Below are 22,572 nucleotides of genomic sequence, written 5' to 3'. Positions count from 1 at the left end.
CACGGGCTTAGTTGCTCCGTGGCATGTGGGATCTTCCTGGACCAGGGCTCGAACCCGTGCCCCCTGCATTGGCAGGCGGATTCTTAACCACTGCGCCACCAGGGAAGCCCAGTCATGATGGTTTAAACATCAACGGGGCTATTTATAAGTAAATTATTAATATTCAAAAGAATAACATAGAGGAATGTTTATACGTGTCTCAGTTATGTCTTTCAGGTTGCCAAGAAAAGATATATTCAGGGTAGATCTGAATGTGAGGTGGGGGAGGAGACAATGGGAGGCTGTGTCAGCATCCAGACACTTTTCGCCCAGGGTCTCCACATGGCTGTGTAGATTGAGCGTTTTAGGAGAAATTGGAGAAAGCAACCGACCTTTCTACACCTACAGGCTCAATCTCCTCCGAAGCAAATGTCCGTTACTTCCTGTTGCTTCTGTGTGCGTTTCATATTTGAGGGTGGATCTTTTGGGGTCACTTAGCTATTCTCTAATATGGAACGCTCTAGTCAAGTTCTGTTACTGATAACTGACATCGATTATGCCCAGCCTTTATGAGATTGGCTTTGACACCCTAGATCCAGTCAGTCGTAACCAGCCAAGACCTATATACCCCAAATCTTAGCAACCTTTTATACAAAGTCCCTGTAATTGCCTTCCTCAGAAACGGGTGTCTGGATATGGAAAACACTCATGAAGGCAATGCTAATAAAATGTCTTAACATACAGTAATTTGTACTAGTGTACACTTCCCTATTGGAATAAAAGTATTTTATAATAAACCTTTTCTTCCAAATGTGAATCCTTCTATATCATGTCTGAGGAACTGTACTTATCTTGGGTAATGATTTTCCCTTTTCTCAGGTCTTACTGAAGTTAAAACAGATGAGTTTCCTCGCCACGGGAGCAACATGGAAGCCATGTCTAAGCTAAAGCCTTGCTTCCTTACAGATGGAACAGGAACAGTCACCCCAGCTAATGCTTCAGGTTAGATTTTCTGAAGGGCAGTTGTGGGAGTATTATCTTCTGCTAGGTCTACTAAGTTAATACCTTTTTAATTTCATTTCATCAATTATTTATATACAAATTATTCTAAAACCTTGTTTCAGTTGCTTTAGGAAAAAATGTAGTTTTGATCATGTTTCTTCATATTTAGATTTATGACTTAACCTGTACAATATACTGAAAAATGGATTTGGTTTCCTTGCAGTATCCTAACTAGACACACAAGTGGAAAAGCCAATTAGGGAACTCCAGATTTTATCTACCACCTCTGTCCTCTTCCAAAACCAGGAACTCCCATTACCTCCTATGGGGTCTGGGCTATTTCTTCCATTTTTTTTCATTAATCTCCCCTCCCCCACGCTTTAATCTTTCTTCTCTTTATCCCATTGGAATGTTCTGTGGTCTGTTACATCATTTTGTCAAGAGGTATTAACTTAACCCATGTCTTCAGGTGTTGGAGAAAGTAGACACAGATATGTAACTTAGTGAGCACTGTTTTGGAAATTAAGACACTCATATTTTACAGGAATAAATGATGGTGCCGCAGCTGTGGTTCTTATGAAGAAGTCAGAAGCTGATAACCGTGGGCTTACACCCCTAGCACAGATAGTTTCCTGGTCACAAGCAGGTGTGGAGCCTTCCATTATGGGAATAGGACCAATTCCAGCAATAAAGCAAGCTGTGAGTTTCATTTCCAATGTTAGCGCCTGTCCTTCTGTTGCCAAAGGCTCTTTGGGACCAGACCAATGCCTTGTGAATACTTACTAACTTTCACCTCCTTCAAAGCTTCGCTCAGACCCTTCCCACTCCAAAATGCCAAGACTGAGCTTGATTTTGTTTTCGTATTTATTCCTATCAGGCAGGCTTCATTTGCATTGTCTCAAAAGGAGACATCCTCCCGTTAGCCTTAAATGAGCTGATTCATTTAATTGTATCTACAGTGTTCTTTCCCTCCCACAAAGAGCAGCCAGCATTTGGATCGTCTGCTTTATAGGGCAACTAGTTCTGCTCTATAACCTCACAGTACACATAACAGGTATTAAAAGAGGTCCTTCAATATCATACAGTATATTCTGCTTCTACACCTACAACGAAGAATGGTTCCGCTTGAGTTTTTAGACCTCTCTTCCATTAACCTTTCCTTTAGGTTGCAAAAGCAGGTTGGTCGCTGGAGGATGTTGACGTATTTGAAATCAATGAAGCCTTTGCAGCCGTCTCTGTTGCAATAGCTAAAGAACTTGGATTAAACCCAGAGAAGGTAAACATGAGCAAATAATCCTGAAGAGAGCTTGCAAATGAACATTCACAATGCAATCTTAATATTGTAAACGGCAAAACACAGGATGTGTCCCAGGTATTGGCCATACAGTAATGGGTGGACACTAGGTTAAGTTCCTGTTGCGACTTGGGAGTTCACTTATTTTATTGCTTCCTAAGGCAAAAAAACTTGTGTGCATTAGTTCACTTCCCACAGGAAGAGGGTATTTTAAGTCTTAAACTAAGGTAGTCAGAATGGATGTCACAAGGGTACAAATCACTTCCTAAGCAACTTGAACTAAAAACTGAATTTGAGGGGCTTCCCTGGTGGCGCAGTGGTTGAGAGTCCGCCTGCCAATGCAGGCGATATGGGTTGATGCCCCGGTCCGGGAAGATCCCACGTGCCGCGGAGCAGCTGGGCCCATGAGCCATGGCTGCTGAGCCTGCGCGTCCGGAGCCTGTGCTCCGCAACAGGAGGGGCCGCAGCGGTGAGAGGCCCGCGTACAGCAAAAAAAAATTGAAAGGGTAGTTAACTGGTATGACATTAAGAGGAAAAAGACAAGTTTGGGATTCTAACTTTATGTCCAGAGAAAAATAAATGATACAAATCTTATCTACCCCTTAGGTCAACACTGAAGGAGGAGCTATAGCCCTGGGCCATCCTCTTGGAGCATCTGGCTGCCGGATTCTTGTTACCCTGTTACACACGATGGAGCGCAAGGGTGGACATCGTGGTGTTGCTGCCCTATGCATTGGGGGTGGGATGGGAATAGCAATGTGTGTTCTGAGAGGATGAAACTGCTTAACAATTAATTATGCTTAAACTAAACTTGAACCTCGTTTCTTTTTAAACAAAGTACTAAGTTGGTGAAATCAGAGGACCAAAGTGAGGAGGGAAACTATCTCCCACTTCACAAGAATCCCAAGACTTGACAGCTTTTTGCACTTTAATGTGTAATACTCGAAGTACAACAAGATAACTGCATCTAACATTGTCATAAATAAAAGAGATCAGTCATCAAGGGCTCCAGAGTGAACAGCATCTTCGTAACCTCCATGCTTATCATCTTTGCTTTCTGGGTGTAATTTAATAAGATCGTCAATTCGAAGAATGGTAATTGCAGCTTCAGTTGCAAACTTCAAACTTTTAACTTTAACTATGGTTGGTTCAAGCACCCCTGCTTGTTTGTTGTCTCGGGGTTTACCATTGACCAAGTCAAGACCAATCCTGCAATTTAGAAAAAAACCTATTAAATGGCCTCTTTCATAGTTCACACCCATCCTATTCCACCCCTTTAAAAGTTGACTAGGGGGACTTCCCTGGTGGTCCAGTGGTTAAGACTCCACATTCCCAATGCAGGGGGCCTGGGTTCAATCCCTGGCCAGGGAACTAGATCCCACACGCCACAACTAAGAGCCTGCATGCTGCAACTGAAGATCCCACACGTCGCAACTAAGGCCCGGTGCAGCCAAATAAATATTTAAAAAGTTGACTAGGTGGTAATCTCATTAGTGCCAGCTATTCCATTCAAATGTTAACCTTGGGAAATGTTGGGACCTTACAGTAGATCCCTTGAAGCCTAAGTAATTGATTATGGATAAACAAATTCAGCACTGAAAGAGGTGTAGAAAGCCTAGATGGTAGTAAAGAAATTGTTTCTAAACATCATTTAATATCTTAAAAGGAGGTTGCTTAAAAACAGGTGTGGACCACCCAAAAATAATTTCCTCTCTGGAACCTTCCTGCTGTAGGTAAATGACTCTACCCAGAGCAGCAGGGAGAGGTGAAGAATCCAATTTGATAACTAAGACACACCAATGCTAATAATCATCCTTCATGAGTTTAAAACAAAAACCAAACTACCATATATGATATACAGATGACAATGAAAAATGTTACGTATGCTTACCATTTTAGGTTTTTGCGTTCTGGATTAACTTGAGCCTCATTATGAAAAGCTCTTAATTTTGCAACCAGATCTGTGGAGTCTTGGGCGGCATTAACTGCCAGAGTATTGGGAATAACAAGAAGAGATCTTGCAAACTCGGCAATCGCAAGCTGTTCCCGGGAGCCCTAAGAAGAAAATGAGGTGTCTTCACAAAAGAAAATTAAAACCCACAGCAGCAGCTAAGGTCGCAGAAGAGACGTAGTCATATGAACAAAGTGCCGTGCCCTTCTAGAAACGAAAACGGGCTTCCAGACGTTCTTACCATGCTGGTTGCATAGTTTTCGAGGTATATGGACAAGGCCGCTTCTACGGCACCGCCACCAGGAACCACAGATTTCGACTCCAAAACTCTCTTCACCACACAAAGCGCATCATGTAAAGAGCGCTCCATCTCGTCACACATGAAATCATTTGCCCCGCGTAAGATGACCGACGCAGAGGTACGAGCCTTAGTGCTATTTAAAAAAACAGTGAAATTCTCAAATCAATGCTTTAATAAATCCGTGCAGAAATTCACTCTAAGTGCCTTGATTAAATCCTGCTTACACAGGATATTTAGACATGGAAGCAATGTCTAGACCACGGAGAAGAGATGAAATGGTTACTTCACCTCAATTTACAATGGCCCAACATTATTTTATCCCATGCGTATAACTGCTTATATCACTGAAAGACTATATAGCAGCAAATAAATGGGAAGCTGACCTATTTTCACTCATTAATAAATAAAGTCCATAGAGCTTTATAATTTAGAAAGGAGCTCTTACTTTTTAATCAAGATCAGTTCGTCATCGCAAATTCTCTCCTGTACCACCTCTTCTGCTTGTCCCAACATTGAAGCTTCAAAAGTTTCTTCACCTTCCAAATTGGCCAGGGTCGATAGAATAGTTGCTATTAAAGTAATTACAAAGATCTGTAAACACTGTTCTTTCATGAGTATTTTCAAATCCTGCCTTGGATTCAGACACTTGTATTTATCATAGAGGTGACATATAAAGGTAAGTTTAAGGTTAAGATTTACAGTTAAGCATCAGGCAAGCAAGTGTCCTTTTATCCTAAGATGGAACCATGTCACTTTGAGGTGGAGCAAGTAAAAGAACTTGCCCAGTTACATTAAAACACGCCTCTATACATATATTTGTAGCACAAAACATTAAGGGAGTAAAAGGTAAAAACTGTTATGTTGGGCTTCCCTGGTGGCGCAGTGGTTGAGAGTCCACCTGCCGATGCAGGGGACGCGGGTTCGTGCCCCAGTCTGGGAGGATCCCGCGTGCCGCGGAGCGGCTGGGCCCGTGAGCCATGGCCACTGGGCCTGTGCATCCGGAGCCTGTGCTCCGCAGCGGGAGAGGCCACGGCAGTGAGAAAAAAAAACAACAACAAAACTGTTATGTTTCTGGAGCTGCTTACTGTTAACATCCAATATAAAGGGACATGGTCCCTTGTAGTAACAGTATCTGAGAGCCAGCAGGAGACTCACCTCCGGAAGCTTTAGCAATGCGTTTAAGGTCTCTTTTTAAAACTCTTCGAACTGCCATAGCACCAGTCTCCACAAAATACTTCAGACACATGTCGTCAATTCCACCAGTGGTTAGAATAACATTGGCACCAGTTGCCAGGATCTTCTGGATTCGCTCCTTGGTGATATCTGATTCTCTACAAAGATAAGTATCTGAATAGTAACCCAAAGTTATCTGCTATGTTTTTTATGTTAAATATAGCTCGAATTTCCATTAAGTATTTTTCACAAAATAATTGCAGATTGAATTATATTAACTAGGGACTTCCCTGGTGGTGCAGTGGTTAAGAATCCGCCTGCCAATGCAGAGGACACGGGTTCGAGCCCTGGTCTGGGAAGATCCCATATGCCGCGGAGCAACTAAGCCTGTGCGCCACACGACTGAGCCTGCGCTCTAGAGCCCGCGAGCTGCAACTACTGAAGCCTGTGCACCTAGGGCCCGCGCTCTGCAACAAGAGAAGCCACCGCAATAAGAAGCCCGTGCACTGCAACAAAGACCCAATGCAGCCAAAAAAAAGAAAAAAAATTAACTATTCTCTCCCTTCTATGACCAGAATTTAAATCGGTCCAATTTACAGAAAAGGGATTAAAAACTACCAGTTAGCTCTCCCCCACCCCAGTTTGAGTTCTTAACCAAGAACTGTGGTTAGAAAGGAAGCAGTGTCCCTGCCTTCAAGGATCTGGGACAACCAAACTCCAGGGCTAACGTTACTCAGTGCAGGAGAGAGATTACAAGTGCATGAGCCATGTATCCAGCCTGGCAGGTGGGACAAGGAAAGCTAAAGGTCTGGAGTTAACAGAGGGGTCCAGAGTTGAAATGCAGGTGGGATCAAAAAATGAACAACCTTGTAGGGATGTTAAGAGTCTGAACTGAGAAGCTGTTTAATATATTTAAGTAATGTTATCAATCTGTGTTTTCAAAAGATGAAGGAATGAAGACAACAAGGCGATAACTGGAGGTGAGTCTATCTGAAAATAGATGGCCTGAGCAGATAAGTCAAAGTTTATGGCTTGGGTAACTGGGAGGTTCAGCCACTGACTCCTGGAGTGAAATAAATACTAAAAGGTTGGGGTGCAAGATGACAAAAGAGTTCCTGTTTCAACAAGATGAGTCTGAAGCCCCTGGGATACTCAGGTAAAACTGCCAGAAGGCAATGGAAATCACAAACTATGGGAAACAAACAGATTTGAAAAATAGCCAATATATAGACAGTTGAAGCCATTTTACTTATTCAAAGAATAGTAGATGAGATCAAAGGATCTTTAAAGTGAAATGAGTTAAAGGTGAACCTTAAAATAAAACTCTGTATATACACTAAATACTGTATGTCAAACATGATACTAAGGATGGGGGCTATAAAGCAAAGGAAATCATTCAGCCTCTACCTTCACAGAGTTTACAATTTAAGACACAGAAATACCTAGTTAGAAACTGTGGTTAAGCCCCAGGAAGACAAAGTATAGGAGCTCACAGCAGAGAATAATTCAGATGGAGGGGGAAAGAAAAGCTTCTTTGAGAGATTTGTCAACTAAAAAATAAACTAAAAAATTAACCAGTCAAAACAAGTAGGGACAGAATATACTCCGGGCAGATGAAGGAACACTCTTAGGGGCCTGAGGAAGTAGAGCTTTGGTGGATTCTAGTTTCAGCCGTGCTAGAGCACAGTAAAAAGAGTTACATAAGGAATTTTAAAACCTATCCTAGAGTGATGGGAAGCCTCCAAAAGGTTCTGGCCTTGCAAGCAACGAGATCCACTTGGCTGCTGTGAGGACAATCGCCTGGGCGGGAACAAGACTGAAACCAAGATGACCAGCTTGGGTGCCTCTGCAATAGTCTGGGAAAGAAAATGGAAATGGAAAGTAGGTGAATTTGAGATTTAATTTATAGATAGAAATCAAGTGGTGTTGATGACAGATTAGAAAGGGAAAGAGTATTATGTAAAAAGGAGTTAGACATTTCCCAGTCTTCTGCCTGAATAGAGGGGTCCCTAACTAAAATGGCAAACAGCAGATTTGGGGGTATCATCACAAGTTCAATTTTAGACATAATGACTTTGAGATGCTTAAGAAGCATTCAATCAATTAAAGCTCAGAGAAACAGATTTGGGAGTCTCCAGCATAGAGACGTTGGTCACCCAGGCATAGGAATACAGATGACGTAGTATCACAAAGCTGCTCTAACCTCCGAAAGTCTTTCAAGCAGTCAAAGGCTTGATAAAGGTCAAGTGGAAATTGAACATGTCTAATGAATTTCACAGCCGTGATCACTAGTGACCTGAGCAAGCGGTCCTCCAGTGGAGAACACAGTTGAAAAGGGTATGAGAAATAAAACACCAGGAAGGTTTTGGTGTAAATCACTTGTGACATCTGGTTATAAAGAATTGAGGAAGGATAGAGAGTAACTGGAACAGGTGGGGGCACAAGAGGCCTTTTATTTAGTGATAAGAAAGGTACAAGCGGAATCCAGAAAGGAACGAAAAGTAGAATTAGCAGTTGAAGACGCAGTTGAGCAAGAATAATAGAGGAAGCAAGACTCCAAAAGCAGAAGGCAACAGGATCTGGAATACTTATTCTAGAGGGGCTGACCTTTGATGGAAAGAGTACACATGCAGAAAGATTTAAAAGTACATCTTGGGACTTCCCTGGTGGTCCAGCAGTTAAGACTTTGTGCTTCCACAGCAGGGGATGCGATCCCTGGTTGGGGAACTAAGATCCCGTGTGCCGCATGGTGCGGACAAAAAACGAAGAAAACAAAAAGGGAGAACGTCTTCCCGCCTGACTCTCTACCATGCCAGTCGATAGATACGGCCGTATGAACTACCTGGTATCTGGCAGAGTCAACACTATACTGTTTGGTTCTTGTACCACTTGAGAAAATACAATCCTGGATGTTTCTTCAAGCCTTAATATCAATATATTCATAAAACCAAAATTCCATACAATGTTGATTTTCATGTATCACCCAAATCTCTCTTAAATCACCACGTTTTCTAATTTTCCAGGCAGTTTGGGTAAAATGTAGTTTGACTTCGGTTAAAACTTTGGTTAAAAATGTTAATTTTTAGGGGCTTCCCTGGTGGCGCAGTGGTTGCGCGTCCACCTGCCGATGCAGGGGAACCGGGTTCGCGCCCCGGTCTGGGAGGATCCCACGTGCCGCGGAGCGGCTGGGCCCGTGAGCCATGGCCGCTGAGCCTGCGCGTCCGGAGCCTGTGCTCCGCAGCGGGAGAGGCCGCAACAGAGGGCCACACCAGAGGGGGGCCGGCATACCACAAAAAATTTAAAAAAATTGAAAAAAAAAAAAAAAAAAAAAGTTAATTTTTAAAGTCCTCCAAGACACTCACACTTGAAAAAACAAAACTACTTGCCTAATCATCATATCCTGCTACCTATTAGACCTACCACTCATTCTTTTCAGCTTACTGTCTAAAAAAGGGTACTTTACAAACACCCCCTGTCCAAGGTCAAAAATGAATCTCTCAACATACCTCTGTCTAATCTGGTCCAGTTTTTCAGGGTCTGTAATAACCACTTGTACACCAAGCTTCATTTTTGTTTTCTGCAGGCTGAAGTCAAGGCAAGCAATTTTTGCATTAACTATTCTCTTGGGCATGCCTAAAATTGAACATAACATTAAATACCTTTACAGTAATTACAATATGGTTACCTTTTATAAAACACACCTATCCTTAGAGATCTGCAGAGATTTTTAAATTGTTATATGTAAACACACGAATTTAGATTTTATTACTTTTAACCTTAGAAACAAACACTTAAATGGCATTCAACACACGTGTTTTCTTTTAATTTGCATTTTTCTTAAGTTAAATGTAATTAAATTACAAAAGAGGAACTGGCAACATTATGTACCATTTTCCTTTTCTCTGGGCTTCACTAAAGATCAATAAATGCACATCCTGGATAGTTCACCCGAAAATGCAGTTATACGGTCCACACACAGCTAACGTTATCCTTCAGTATTCTCGTTACATGACCAAATCAAACCATAAGCCTTACCCTGGGATCCCACCACACAGTTGAGCGCATAGCCATTGATGAGCATACTCTCCATCTGACTTCTCCCATGGGCTTTCAGAATATTAATGGAATTGACTGGATAGCGGGGCTGGCCTCTGACATCCGTGTATTTAACAGCAAGTACAGCATCTACCACCATATTAGCAAAGAAATCACCGCTTCTAAGCCAACAGTTAAGGAGAACAAGAGACTCGGGATGGACAGTGGGTGCACATGAAAATCAAAGGTAATTCAAAGGCACTTCCTTTTAGCAATCTCATCAAAGAAACAACCATTATATATGCCACCAAAATGTTAGAGTACTATTTATCACTATCTGCATACTACTTTTACACACACTTTGTATTACCTTTCCCCCTAGGAAAGAAGGGAACAGGCAATTTCAATACAGCATCATCTGGCACAAAAACTAACACAGCGTCTTACTTTTAAAAAAGCCTAAACTTTACTGGACCATCACAAGGATACATTCCAATGATTTTGGAAGACATCGATGTCTTAGCAGCATTGATCAGGCAATCCTTTCCAAGTTCATCAGTGTTAATAATTAGATTCTCACTGATATAACGCACTGCTTCCCTGTTTGAAGTGTGGGGAAGAAAACAAATTCACTACTCAAAATTTTTGCTTTATCATTGTGTCAAGATGTCAGAGACATCAATTTTCTGTTCAGCCATTTCATATAGGAGGAGGACACAAATAATCCTCCCTCTTCAGATCACGGCAATTTTAATCTATCCCATAAGCATAGCCACTAAATCTATTATCAGGAGATAATGTGGTAGTCAAATGGGAAGAAAAGGATACTGGCCCAACTTCTTACTTCAAATGTTAACTACTTAAATGCTAAAGTACAACTTTTTCAAAGTAAAATTTAGTCATTAATTGAAACATTTAAAGAACAGACTGTTGGCAACTATTACATCAAATAATATATAAAATTTTCTCTGAACGTAAACAATCTTACTTGCAAGCAAGTCGATAGCCACTAATAACTGATGTGGGATGAATTTTCTGTTTGACTAGTTCATCTGCATTTTTTAGAAGTTCTGCTGCAATAATAACCTGCAGAGAAAACATCCATTATTCTCCTAACAGCCTGACATTCATTATGTGCAACACATATGTAAAAAAAACACTAACACGCATCAGATATTAAGAACCAGAATGGTAACGGTGGTGAAATGCATAACTGCTTATTAGAAACCAGAAAAAAAGACACCCCTATACGGTATTTTATACGCAAATGGCTAAAACCAGATAAGAGTCAGAAAGTGTTCTGGCCGATAAATTAGTTCTACAGTATAACAATAGGAGACACATCCACTACTCTTCAAGATGAAGTGCTCTACATAAGCTAAATGAAGAGTCTGACCACTCAGATTATCTGTACTATTTATCTATTTATTTGGCTGTGCACAGCTTGCAGGTTATTAGTTCCCCAACTAGGGACTGAACCCAGGCCCTCGGCAGTGAAAGTGCAGAGTCCTAACCACTGAACCGCCAGGGAATTCTTGATCTGTACTATTTTGTGTTATTATTTTTAAAATCATCCTTCTAAGGACACCAAAAATTATTTTTTAATCAAAAAAAACTTTGAAAAAATTTTGTCTGAATCTTTTGGGTAAACCTATAGTTATATTTAAAAAACTATGTTGTCATAAGTTACTTAACAAAGACCATTATCGCTATTTTAGTAGAGGTAGATTCCATTCTTCCATGGATTAAAGTTTAATCTAGAAACAACCATTTTCTACCACAAACCACTGCTTGTTTCTTTACAGCAAATTATTATTTGCTCCTCACCAAATAACAGTGTTTCTACTACATCAGGGTGCTAGGTGATCTTCAAGGAGTTTAAATCACGTTACTGATCGCGTTTACAAACTTTCTCAAACTCCCACTTGAACTCATGAGATCACTTGTCAGCCTTTAAACTATAAAAACATGTTGTTTTTAAAAAACTGGTAAGGTTTTAGGAATTCCTGGGCCTCAGGCTGTGAGGGGAGGAGAAAAAAAACGACACTTTTTTTTTCCTTTAAAAAGAAACCATTAAAAAAAATTCTGCATGACGCATGAATACCAGTGAGAAAAAATTCGTAAAACTCGCAAAAACATTTAAAGTCAGGATTATAATAAATTATCTCTTAAGTTTCTCTTCTACTTGAACTGTAGAAACTAGCTATAACCTCAAGTCTTCAAATTTTGTTTCTGAACCACCGCCCCCAAAACAAATGACTTACCTCTGGCTTCACTTTCTCAAAGTTTGATTTTAAAAAGAATACTAGTATTTAGCCGTTAGTCTTTACCTACCACGGAGGTAGTTCCGTCTCCCACTTCTTTGTCTTGCAGGTCAGCGAGCTCGCAAAGAACTCTGGCTGCAGGGTGTTCCACCTCCAGTAACTTCAGGATGGTCGCACCATCATTAGTAATGGTTACATCCTAAAAAATTTCCCGGGGAGGAAAAACTGACATAATCACCCACAGAAACAGAATATCCCCTAAGTTAGAACACCCCATTATGATACGTTCACCTTCGGTATACCTTTCAACACTAGCGTCCTGATAAAAACAAAGAATTTACAAAGCGAGGCGTTTATGCACCGTTTTTTTCCCTTAAAGTGACTAACACAATATTTAGATATACTTACACCAATATCATCCACTAACATTTTATCCAAGCCAACTGGACCAAGAGAACTTTTTACAATATTGGCAATCGAAGCTGCAGCCATGACTGTAGAAATGAAAGAAAGAAATGAAATTAGAAAAATCCTTGACTCCAAGAGACAATCATTTCAGCCTAAAAAAAGTAAGTGACATGCAACAGCCTCTGAATTTTTCAAATCTACAATTTGAAAATTAGCTATCAAAAGTCTGATATGGGGAGGGGAGTGGCTAGTAACATACAGTCTGAAATCAACCGCCAAGGGGACGCCAAGTGTTGTAGACAGTACCCACTTCATTGTCTCATAGAATTAAAACATAATCTACCCGTCGTCATTTCAGATTCTGCCACTCCACACAGAACACAAAAAGATACGTATCAGCCTTTTCCTTCAGACTCTGGCAGGTTTAAGAAAAAAAAAGTTCTATTAAAATTAACAAGACTTTGTAAATCAAAAAAGCGGTAATCCAAAGGTTCTGACTATACTTCAAATTTGTTCGTGACAAAAATAGGAATCTATCAAATGATGGCACGATGGGCTGGCATTTGTGACTTCTGAAGTATAAACCATCTCAACAATGCTTTAACCGGTTAACGTTTACTAGATAAAATGAGTTTATCATTTAACATTCAACAAAAACTTCGTCAACCAGCTTTGTTACAAGAAGTGGTCAGCGACAGGTGGGGTACGGACTGAATCTGCAGGGGGACAACGGGCAAGTCTTCTGAAGAGTGGACGATGGCCACTCGCCCCTCAGTAAAACGAGACATTAAAACCAGTTTCTTCCTGGTGAATGGCCCTAAAAGGAGACCCAGAGATTGCGGTGGACACCCTTCCTGATTAGCATCAGGACAAAAGGGCGCAGGGCACCCGGCCCTCTGGGACTCGAGGCGCGGCGGCACGTGTCGGGGCGCGGAGCCCGCCCTCCAGGCCGGGGCGCGCCTCGCCAGCCTCACGACCGCAGCATCCTGGCAGTTCTCGTTAAAACCGCGCTGCGCCCTCGGGAATGCCGCGCTCCGGGAAGAGGGCGCTGCCGCCCCGAAGCGCCGAGACCCGCCGCGGGTCGGAGACGCCGCCCGTGCCACCCGGGAGGCCCTTTCTAGGGAGAGAAGGGAAGGCGTGAGCACGGCAGCCACGGCCCCAGCGAGGCAGGGGAGGGTGGCGCACCGCCACGGGCCCGCCGCAGGCCTCGCCCGCCCTTACCGTTCTGGGAGCGGATCGATCCACTAACATTTTAACCAAGCCGACTGGACCAAGAGAACTTTTTACAATATTGGCAATCGAAGCTGCAACCATGACGTTCTGGGAGCGGATCGCCTCCCCAGTGCTGCGGTCCCCGAACACGGACAAGGGCCCCTCCATCTTCGCGGCAGGGCACACGTCGAGTTTCACTCACACCGCGGGCAACAAGCGTCTTGTCCCTGGGCCAGGCGACGGCCACAGCAGCGGCGACGGCGTGGAACAGGCCCGAGCGACGCCGCGGGGGCTGCTGGGAACCCCACTCCTCCCCGCTCCCTGGCCGGGCCGCGGGGCAAGGCGGGAAAGAAAAAATGGAGAGGAGGGCGGAGAATCGTGAACGCGCAGGAAGTGAGGAAGCTGGAGGGGGCGGATCCAGCACTTTCGCTCAATTAGAGAGCGAATGAGAAGGGCGCGAAGGTAGGAGGACGGAAGTCAGTGTCTCGGACCGCTGGAGGAAGGGGGTGCTGGGACGAAGTTTTCCCTACTAGGGACAAGTTGCGCGTGCGCGTTTGCACATTCTAGTGCGTTCTAGAAAAGGTGGTCAGTAGGGCGGAGCTCTGTGACGGAACGGGGGGATGGGGCCGTGTAAGGTAGAGCCGGGGTCCTGAGCGACTCTTAACTGGTGGTGTATAAACCGGCGTTCTTGTTTTACTTAAATATATGAGCTAGCTAGGAGAGCACGCGACAAGTAGCAGGCCTTGTTCCCGGGCTCACAGGTATAAGCTCCATGGGTCATGTGGGAAAACGACAACCACCCTTTCTGAAAACTGCATCTCGCGCTGCCCCGTCCTCCCAGAGCCCAAATTGCGTGTGCGTGTGTGTCCGACAATGATCGGTCTATGCTTTGCGACCCGAGGGCCCAAATAAGGTAACAAAATGCCATCCGTACCTTGAACGCGGGACGCCGCAGATGAGCTCGGCCCGACTTAACGGACCATAAGCCAACCCACCAACCGCGTTGCTGCGAGGTGGTTGGTTGAATCCGGCTCCTGCGTGCGCCCCAGCGTAAGCGCTGATTGGAAGAGCGGAGATGACGGATTGCCCTATCCATCACTCAGCGGCAGGGGGCTTGTTCGGGTTCGAGGAGTCGATGACCTTACGTTCTCCTAAGGCCTTTCCCGAAGTTAATATGGCTGCGGCCGGCAAGACGCTGGGGTGCCGGTGAGGAGAGGAGGCGAGGTCTTTCCGAGGTTTTGGCTACGATTCCCCTCAGCAATGGCGCTTCGGTCGGGGTTCTGGGAGCTGTTGTCGGTTTGCAGGAACCCCGGTAATTCATCTTCTCACGTCTCTCAGATTACTCCCCAGGGTCAGGACAATGTGCACATGCAGGTCGTCTTTTGCATTCAACATATACCATCAAAAAGTAAATGAGCTGGGGCTTCCCTGGTGGCGCAGTGGTTGCGCGTCCGCCTGCCGATGCAGGGGAACTGGGTTCGCGCCCCGGTCTGGGAGGATCCCACGTGCCGCGGAGCGGCTGGGCCCGTGGGCCGTGGCCGCTGGGCCTGCGCGTCCGGAGCCTGTGCTCCGCAACGGGAGAGGCCACAGCAGAGGGAGGCCCGCATACCACAAAAAAAAATAAAAAAAAAAAAAGTAAATGAGCTAACATCATCGTGATGACATTAGTAGAAAATTAAGGACCAGGGTCTGTGATGACTACACCCCGCGACCGAACATACCTTTTGTCCCTCTTCCAGGGCGCGAAGACTGAGGGGGAGAGGATGGGGACAAGTTAGATCATATTTTTGTTTTGTCCGTTTCGTCATTTTTTAAAGATCCGTATGGTTGTTTACGTTCTTAGGGTGTCGGGTGGCAGTGCTGTCGACCAGTTCCAAGCCAGCGGTGAAGCCTGAAGCGGACCCCGAAGGAAATGAAGCTGTTGCCCCGGAGTTCACCAACCGGAACCCCCGGAATCTGGAGCTCTTAGCTGTAGCCAGAAAAGAGCGGGGCTGGGGGACAGTGTGGCCCTCCCGCGAGTTCTGGCACAGGTAATTAATAACTCCTCTGCAGCGGACCCCGAAGGAAATGAAGCTGTTGCCCCGGAGTTCACCAACCGGAACCCCCGGAATCTGGAGCTCTTAGCTGTAGCCAGAAAAGAGCGGGGCTGGGGGACAGTGTGGCCCTCCCGCGAGTTCTGGCACAGGTAATTAATAACTCTGCCAGGTATTGACCACAGAGCATGCATGGTGCTCTGCAAATTGTTTTCATCAGTTCATTTAAGGAACGTGCCAGGTAACTGCTGGCGACTCTCCTCTCAAGAAGCTGACTTGTGCTGGGTCTAGGGGGGGTTAGTGGAGGGGGGCGGCAAACAATAAATACGTAGGTGTCATGGAGGAAACTGAAAGAGGATAAAGTTAGAATGGGGAACTGGTTGACTAAGACCCCTCAGAAAATAGGAAGAAGCCAAACTATCTGCCAAGAAGAGCGTTCCCAGCAAAGGAAACAGCTAGGGTGCGAATGTGCTTGGCACGTTTGGGGCACTGAAAGGCCTGTGTACCTGGAGCTCAGAGGGCCGAGAGGTAAATGGAGAGGTAGGTAGGAGACACATCATTAGCTTTGTAAATCAAGTAAGCGCTTTAGACGTTATTCTCACTGCATTGGGAAACTATGAGGGGATTTAAAATTTGAGCCCGAATGGAAGATCATTCTGGTTCCTTTGAGGAGAACAAATTTTTAAGGGGGCAGTAGTAGAGACAGGAAGAACATTTAGGCGTCTATTCTTTGTTTTAAAGATGGCTAGTTATTGAACGCTTTCTCTTTGCCGGGAACTATGTTAGTTGCTTTATATGCATTTTCTCATTTAATCCTTAAAAGTACTTTTTGAAGCAGGTGCAGTAATTTCCCCCATTTTACAGGATCAGGGGAATTGAGGCTTAGGGAGACAGGAGAGGGTCAAAGAAAGGGGGCAGGCAGTTCATCGTCGAAATAATCTGAATCTTGAATCCTGAATTTTTTTTGAAATACCCAAACTATCACTTTTACTTAATATTTGGATTATTTAAATAATTGGAGATCTGTTTCCCCCCTTTTTTCCCTATCTCTCCATTCACAGTATTATCAGTATAAAATTGGAAGTGACCTTGGAGAGAATGAGTCCTATCCCTTTGTTGCACTAATGGTTTAAGACAAGGATCAGCAAACTATGGCTCCTGGGCCAAAGCTGGCTTGCAGGCTAAATACTGTTACATTTTTTTTAAAGATTTTAAAAAATGCAAAGAGTATTTTGTAATGTGAAAATTGTGTAAAATTCAAAGTTCATTATTCACAAAGAAAGTTTTATGGGCACCCAGCCACCACTCATTCTTACCTGGCTCTTCTGGTATTACTGTGGCTGCGTTGAGCAGTTGACCCATGTTGTTACCTGAGCACTAGGTTCACCTCTTGGTGGATGTCAAGCCAGAAGACACAAGCAAGCCAAAGAGCAGGAGCAGGAAGGATTTATTACTTGCAGCAAATAAGGAGAATCCCGGGGATCTTCCCCAAAGCGGGGTCACCCGGAACAGCGAAACTGGGGGAGCTTTAAGCTAAAGGTACAAGCATATTCATGAGGGGGCTTGAGCAGAGGAGAATTCAGCATAGAGCTGGGGCCAGGGTCGACAGAGTCCTAGCGTTAGTTGATTGAAGTCAGGGGGGTCAACATAGTCATTTCCGTCCTCCACCTGAGGATGGAGAAACTTAAAGACGGTATCAGATTGTTATATATTTCCCTTGAGGAGGAACTAGGCCTCTGTTTTACCACTGGACTATTGTTTCTTGACTGCTTTTCCTTTGTTCCTGCATTCCCTTACTTCCCTTAAGATCATTAATTACTGAGACTTGTTAAGGGCAGGCATTGTGGCAAGCTTAGATCACAAAATGGCTTAGGCCAAAAATGGCTTCTCTTATGTGAAGAAAGCCATGCCTGGTTCTCTTTTTCCAGGGACCCGCTACCCTCTCTGCTTACAATATGGCCTACAAACCATAAAATAGTTACTATCTGATCCCTTATAGAAAAAGTGTGTTGATCCCTGGATTAAGAGATTGTGATTTTTACTAGGGCTACCAGCGAAACTAGGAGTAGAACCCACATTTCTAAATCTAGTGCTTTTTATGCTATTTCACACTAAGAATCTTAGTATAATGTTTGATTTCGGTGTTTTCTTTATCATGAACTTAATTTCTAATTGTGTAATGTATACAAATGTTGTAAAATCCAAAAGGGACTATAGTTTCTGTGTATCCTTCTAGAGTTAGACTATGCAAGTAAGTATGAACTTGTATTTTTTTCATTATAAATCTTACTACATCATATACATTGTTTTGCATTCCCCCACCCGCCTCCTTCACCACCCCCCCCCAACACACACACACTCACACAGACACACACACACACACGCACACACTTAAAAATACATCTTGGAAATATTTTGTGTTGCTTGGGAACATTGGCTCTGGAGCCAGACTCCTGGACTTAAATCCTACCTAGCTTCATTACTTACCATTCATTGGTTGTAACCTTGCTAAGTTACTTAACCTTTCTGTGTCAGTTTCTGCAGCCCAAAAAAGAAAAAAGAAAAAGCAAGAAAGAAAGAATAATGGGATTAGTTTGAGACATGAGCTATACCTGTAAACAATTAGGACTCCCTGGCACAGTAAGTGTTCAGTAAATGTTAGCAACAGCAGCATCATAAATTGCTACTTTGTTCTTAATTATGTAAAATAACTGTTTGAAGTAACTGTAAAATACCATTGCCTTACATTTAGGTCTTTAATCCATTTAGAGTTTATTTTTGTGTACTGTGTTGGGAAGTGTTCTAATTTCATTCTTTTACATGTAGCTGTCCAGTTTTCCCAGCACCACGTATTGAAGAGGCTGTCTTTTCTCCATTGTATATTCTTGCCTCCTTTATCAAAGATAAGGTGACCATATGTGCGTGAACACTCTATGACATAAATCACAGTAAGATCCTTTTTGACCCATCTCCTAGGGAAATGGAAATAAAAACAAAATGGAACCTAATGAAACTTAAAAGCTTTTGCACAGCAAAGGAAACTGTAAACAAGAAGAAAAGACAGCCCTCAGAATGGGAGAAGATTACGACCCAGCAATCCCACTACTGGGCATATACCCTGAGAAAACCATAATTCAAAAAGAGTCATGTACCACAGTGTTCATTGCAGCACTATTTACCATACCCAGGACATGGAAGCAACCTAAGTGTCCATTGACAGATGAATGGATAAAGAAGATGTGACACATATCTACAATGGAATATTACTCAGCCATAAAAAGAAATGAAATTGAGTTATTTGTAGTGAGGTTGATGGACCTAGAGTCTGTCATACAGAGTGAAGTAAGTCAGAAAGAGAGAAAAAATATCATATGCTAACACATATACATGGAATCTAAAAAAAAAGTTTCTGATGAACCTAGGGGCAGGACAGGAATAGAGATGCAGACATAGAGAATGGACTTGAGGACATGGGGAGGGGAAACGGTAAGCTGGGACGAAGTGAGAGAGTAGCATTGACATATATACAGTACCAGATGTGAAATAGATAGCTAGTGGGAAGCACCTGCATAGCACAGGGAGATCAGCTCAGTGCTTTGTGACCACCTAGAGGGGTGAAATAGGGAGGGTGGGAGGGAGACGCAAGAGGGAGGGGATATGGGGATATATGTATACGTATAGCTGATTTGCTTTGTTATACAGCAGAAACATAACATTGCAAAGCAATTATACTCCAATAAAGATTTTAAAAATAAAAATAAAATACTGTTGCATGGCTGTTTTAATTAACTGACTCCCTATTGATGATTATCTTTTATGATTTCAAACAGTGTTGAAATGAATTGTCTTGTCCATGCAATTTAGCAGTGAGATTGGGCATATTTTCATGGGTTTAAGAGTCATTAATATTTTTCTTTTCTGAGAACAGTCTGTCCATCCTTTTCCTATTAAGTTACTGGTCATTTTCTTATTGATTATAGGAGGCTTTTTACATGTTATGGAAATTAGAACAATATATGATTTAAAATTTTTTGTTTCATTGCTTGCCTTTTGACTTCACTATACTGTTTTGTTTTTTTTGTTTTTCTTAGCATGCAGAAAACTTTGTTAATTTTTTTTTTTAAACAAAAGCCATATGATGTAGTTTGAGGTCATGTTAAATAGCTTGATATAGTTAAATAGGCTTATCTTACTTTGACATTACTTAAAACTTCTCCCGTGTTGTCTTCTAGTACACTTATGATTTCTGTTTTTATATTTAAATCGTTAGCTAGAAAATAAAAGCATATAGTAAGGGGACTTCCCTGGGAGTCCAGTGGTTAAGACTCCACACTCCCAATGCAGGGGGTACAGGTTCGATCCCTGGTCAGGGAACTAAGATCCCACATGCCACATGGTGTGGCCAAAAAATAAATAAAATATTTCCTTCCTTAAAAAAAACAAAATAGCTTGTAGTAAGTATATTTTTATCCAGTGTAGGGTCAGCAACTTAGCTTTGCCTCTTCAAATCCTTTTTTGAAGTAGATGCTATGTAAATCTCAGCAGTCAGAAATACCAAATTTCTCCTGGATATTTGAGGCTAAGTAGAAATGTCTGGTTTATTGCTGATGATATTCTCATAAAAGCAAGGGAAAAACACCTTTCCCAAGTAAAAGCCAGGTTAAGTATGCTGAAGTAAATGAACTAGACATTACATTCTTGAGAAATACTTCGGCATTTATTCACCTGAAGTCATTTATCTTTAGAATTCTTGTGTGATTTTATTCTCTCACCTCGTTTAGGTTGCGAGTTATAAGGAGTCAGCATCACATAGACGCGCTTGTTGAGCATCGCAATGGCCAGGCTGTGGTTTCGGCATCCACTCGTGAATGGGCCATTAAAAAACACCTTTATAGCACCAGAAACGTGGTGGCTTGTGAGAGTGTAGGACGGGTGCTGGCAGAGCGGTGCTTGGAAGCAGGCATCAACTTCATGGTCTACCAGCCAACTCCCTGGGAGGCAGCCTCGGACTCGGTAGTTTTGTTTTCATATACTTAGTTAAAAGGTATTGTGTTAACTCTTGACACTAGATACTTACATAATAATAGTTCCATTTATTCAGTTCTTTCCAAGTGTCAGAGCCGGAGGTGAGTATCCTGATGGGCATTGCCTCACAGCAGCCTATAGCATGTCAGGACTCGTGTTCTGTAGGTCGGCTGAGGCTGGCTGGCCCAGTCCTTGTGGCACGGGGCAGGGTTCAAACCCACGTGACCGATGCCATAGCCATAATGTTGACCACTCTGCTTTCCTATTCATATAGTAACATCTTGTCTATAGAATATTTTAAATGCTGCTAATCCTTGACATCTCTACATCCTCTTTTTTCTTATCCGTGTCATTATTAAGGTCACTTTCTGAAAAAACAATGTAGGCTGGGAAGTTAGCAAGGATCAGATCAGTTGTTTATTTCTCTTCCTCTTGGGAAGTGAACTATTGTCAGCCTGTGGTATTGACTTAATCTTTTCCTTTTTTCCTGATCTTCAAAACCAGATGAAACGACTGCAGAGTGCCATGACAGAAGGTGGTGTGGCGCTGAAGGAGCCTCGGAGAATCTATGAATGAAGTAGAAGCGTTGTTTGATACTTGTAAATGTAAAGCTGTCAGCTATTCATTCATCAGAAGAGAGCCTCTAGAAGAACCGCCAGCTTGGACGTCTTGTACAATAACCTAACAGCAGAATGTTATTAGTAGTTAAGGTTGTCGTCTTCTCCCCTTGTGTGTGTTTGTTTTAAATCCAGGGCTAAATTCTTCTCTCTCGGACGTGAGAGAAGTATTTGAGAAGAGCTGTTGCCAATTATAATTAACTTTTGAGGAACAAATTAAATGTTGTTTATAAGTTAAAGAATAAAGGTATATTGTGAACTCTCATTTTCTGGTTATATGACATTTTCTCCGCCTTTGAGCTCACTGTGGCATGGGTACACATAGGTTTATGCATTTGTCACCATGGCTGGGTCACAGTGGGGTGCCGCTCAGGGCGGGGAGGTGTTTTTTTAATAGGAGATGTCAATATCAGTCCATTTATTATAAACAGTCATGTGAAGATAAAAGGGGCAAATCCTAACCTCATTTGGGCTCCTGGATCCTAACAGAACCAGGTTTGAAAGAAGAAAGGAATGCAGTGAGGAAAGGAAATGGACAGGGTTAGTGTATGCTAAGTTTGCCATCAAGTGAAAATTTGTTAGGAGATGAAGCTTGAAGTGCATTCAGGTTAATTTAAAATTGAAGTGGGGTAGATGGGAATCAGGGCGGGTCTCTTAAATGAGTGGCTAATCAAAGTAAGGTATTAACTGATTTGGGCTGTTTAAGACAAATATGAAGAGGAAGAACCAGTAAGCAGAGTGGCTTCTAGAGCATTTCCCCCCCACATTTGAAATGTGTACTCCCAGTTGTATATTTATACAGAAGTGAAATAACATCGCTATTGTTAATCTGAGTATTCAGTGTATTATTTTAACAAGACATACGTATGCACCAACATTTTTTAAAAGCTTGATTCACTCTGAGAGGCCTTCAGAGCGCAGTGGCTTAGTAGTCCCCTTTTGATCAACAGATACCCCAGTGGACACATTTACAAGTATATAGTATAGTTCTAATATTTTCTTCCCTCATCTTAAAGATTGGAGCATCTCACTTTGAGGACCACAGTTCTAGAAGGCTGTTCAGACAAGTCTAGAAATCAGGGGAGGATGCAAAGAAGACCACGGACTGGAGTAGTGTGGCTTTGGAAACTGACAGTGACAAAAATAGGGTTCACCTGTAAGGGACGCCATAGGTAAGGAGTTTTTCTAGGAATAGGATGTAAATCATCTCTGTACCAAGAACTCCTTCAGTTTGATGGGCAATTGTTGTGGCTTTGTGTAGCAAGTTTGAGGCAAGGT

At 42.8% G+C, this 22,572-nt stretch overlaps 3 protein-coding genes and 2 non-coding genes across 7 annotated transcripts in view; 2 read left to right on the top strand and 3 right to left on the bottom strand.

Annotated features, from left to right (window-relative positions):
• Positions 1-3,279, top strand: part of ACAT2 (acetyl-CoA acetyltransferase 2) — a 14,533-nt gene extending 11,254 nt beyond the window's left edge. The window contains exons 6-9 of the mRNA XM_007126017.3: positions 859-981; positions 1,526-1,680; positions 2,147-2,257; positions 2,882-3,279. Coding sequence (XP_007126079.1) covers positions 859-981; positions 1,526-1,680; positions 2,147-2,257; positions 2,882-3,052 — 560 coding nt within the window. The 3' untranslated portion in view covers positions 3,053-3,279. The remainder of the gene's footprint in view (positions 1-858; positions 982-1,525; positions 1,681-2,146; positions 2,258-2,881) is intronic.
• On the bottom strand, positions 3,186-14,637 carry TCP1 (t-complex 1). 3 transcript variants are annotated; one of them, XM_024122437.3, is made up of 14 exons: positions 14,554-14,637; positions 13,725-13,940; position 13,257; positions 12,408-12,493; positions 12,070-12,198; positions 10,724-10,821; positions 10,225-10,335; positions 9,736-9,917; positions 9,207-9,333; positions 5,683-5,858; positions 4,973-5,096; positions 4,468-4,660; positions 4,167-4,330; positions 3,186-3,484 (listed from the first exon to the last, which is right to left on the bottom strand). In XM_024122437.3, the coding sequence occupies exons 2-14, from the start codon at positions 13,785-13,787 to the stop codon at positions 3,268-3,270; spliced, it is 1,671 nt and encodes a 556-aa protein (XP_023978205.1). In that variant the 5' UTR covers positions 13,788-13,940; positions 14,554-14,637; the 3' UTR covers positions 3,186-3,267. The 3 variants fall into 3 exon arrangements, with proteins under 3 accessions (XP_023978205.1, XP_023978204.1, XP_023978203.1); XM_024122436.3 differs by lacking the exons at position 13,257; positions 13,725-13,940; positions 14,554-14,637 and adding an exon at positions 13,629-13,640; XM_024122435.2 differs by lacking the exons at position 13,257; positions 13,725-13,940; positions 14,554-14,637 and adding an exon at positions 12,751-12,775.
• LOC112064660 (small nucleolar RNA SNORA20) lies at positions 4,774-4,905 on the bottom strand. Its single transcript, XR_002891592.1, has one exon. It is a non-coding gene; the product is annotated as a small nucleolar RNA SNORA20 (small nucleolar RNA).
• On the bottom strand, positions 10,416-10,553 carry LOC112064662 (small nucleolar RNA SNORA29). Its single transcript, XR_002891594.1, has one exon. It is a non-coding gene; the product is annotated as a small nucleolar RNA SNORA29 (small nucleolar RNA).
• Positions 14,638-14,734: 97 nt separating the features above from the next.
• On the top strand, positions 14,735-21,577 carry MRPL18 (mitochondrial ribosomal protein L18). Its single transcript, XM_007126018.4, has 4 exons — positions 14,735-14,931; positions 15,463-15,649; positions 20,434-20,665; positions 21,182-21,577. The coding sequence occupies exons 1-4, from the start codon at positions 14,880-14,882 to the stop codon at positions 21,251-21,253; spliced, it is 543 nt and encodes a 180-aa protein (XP_007126080.1). The 5' UTR covers positions 14,735-14,879; the 3' UTR covers positions 21,254-21,577.
• Positions 21,578-22,572: the final 995 nt, after the last annotated feature.

This window comes from Physeter macrocephalus, unplaced genomic scaffold, assembly GCF_002837175.3.
Source record: "Physeter macrocephalus isolate SW-GA unplaced genomic scaffold, ASM283717v5 random_710, whole genome shotgun sequence".
Lineage (NCBI taxonomy): Eukaryota > Metazoa > Chordata > Mammalia > Artiodactyla > Physeteridae > Physeter > Physeter macrocephalus.
The sequence above is the reverse complement of the archived record's forward strand: the minus strand, read 5'-3'. Positions and strand labels throughout refer to the sequence as shown.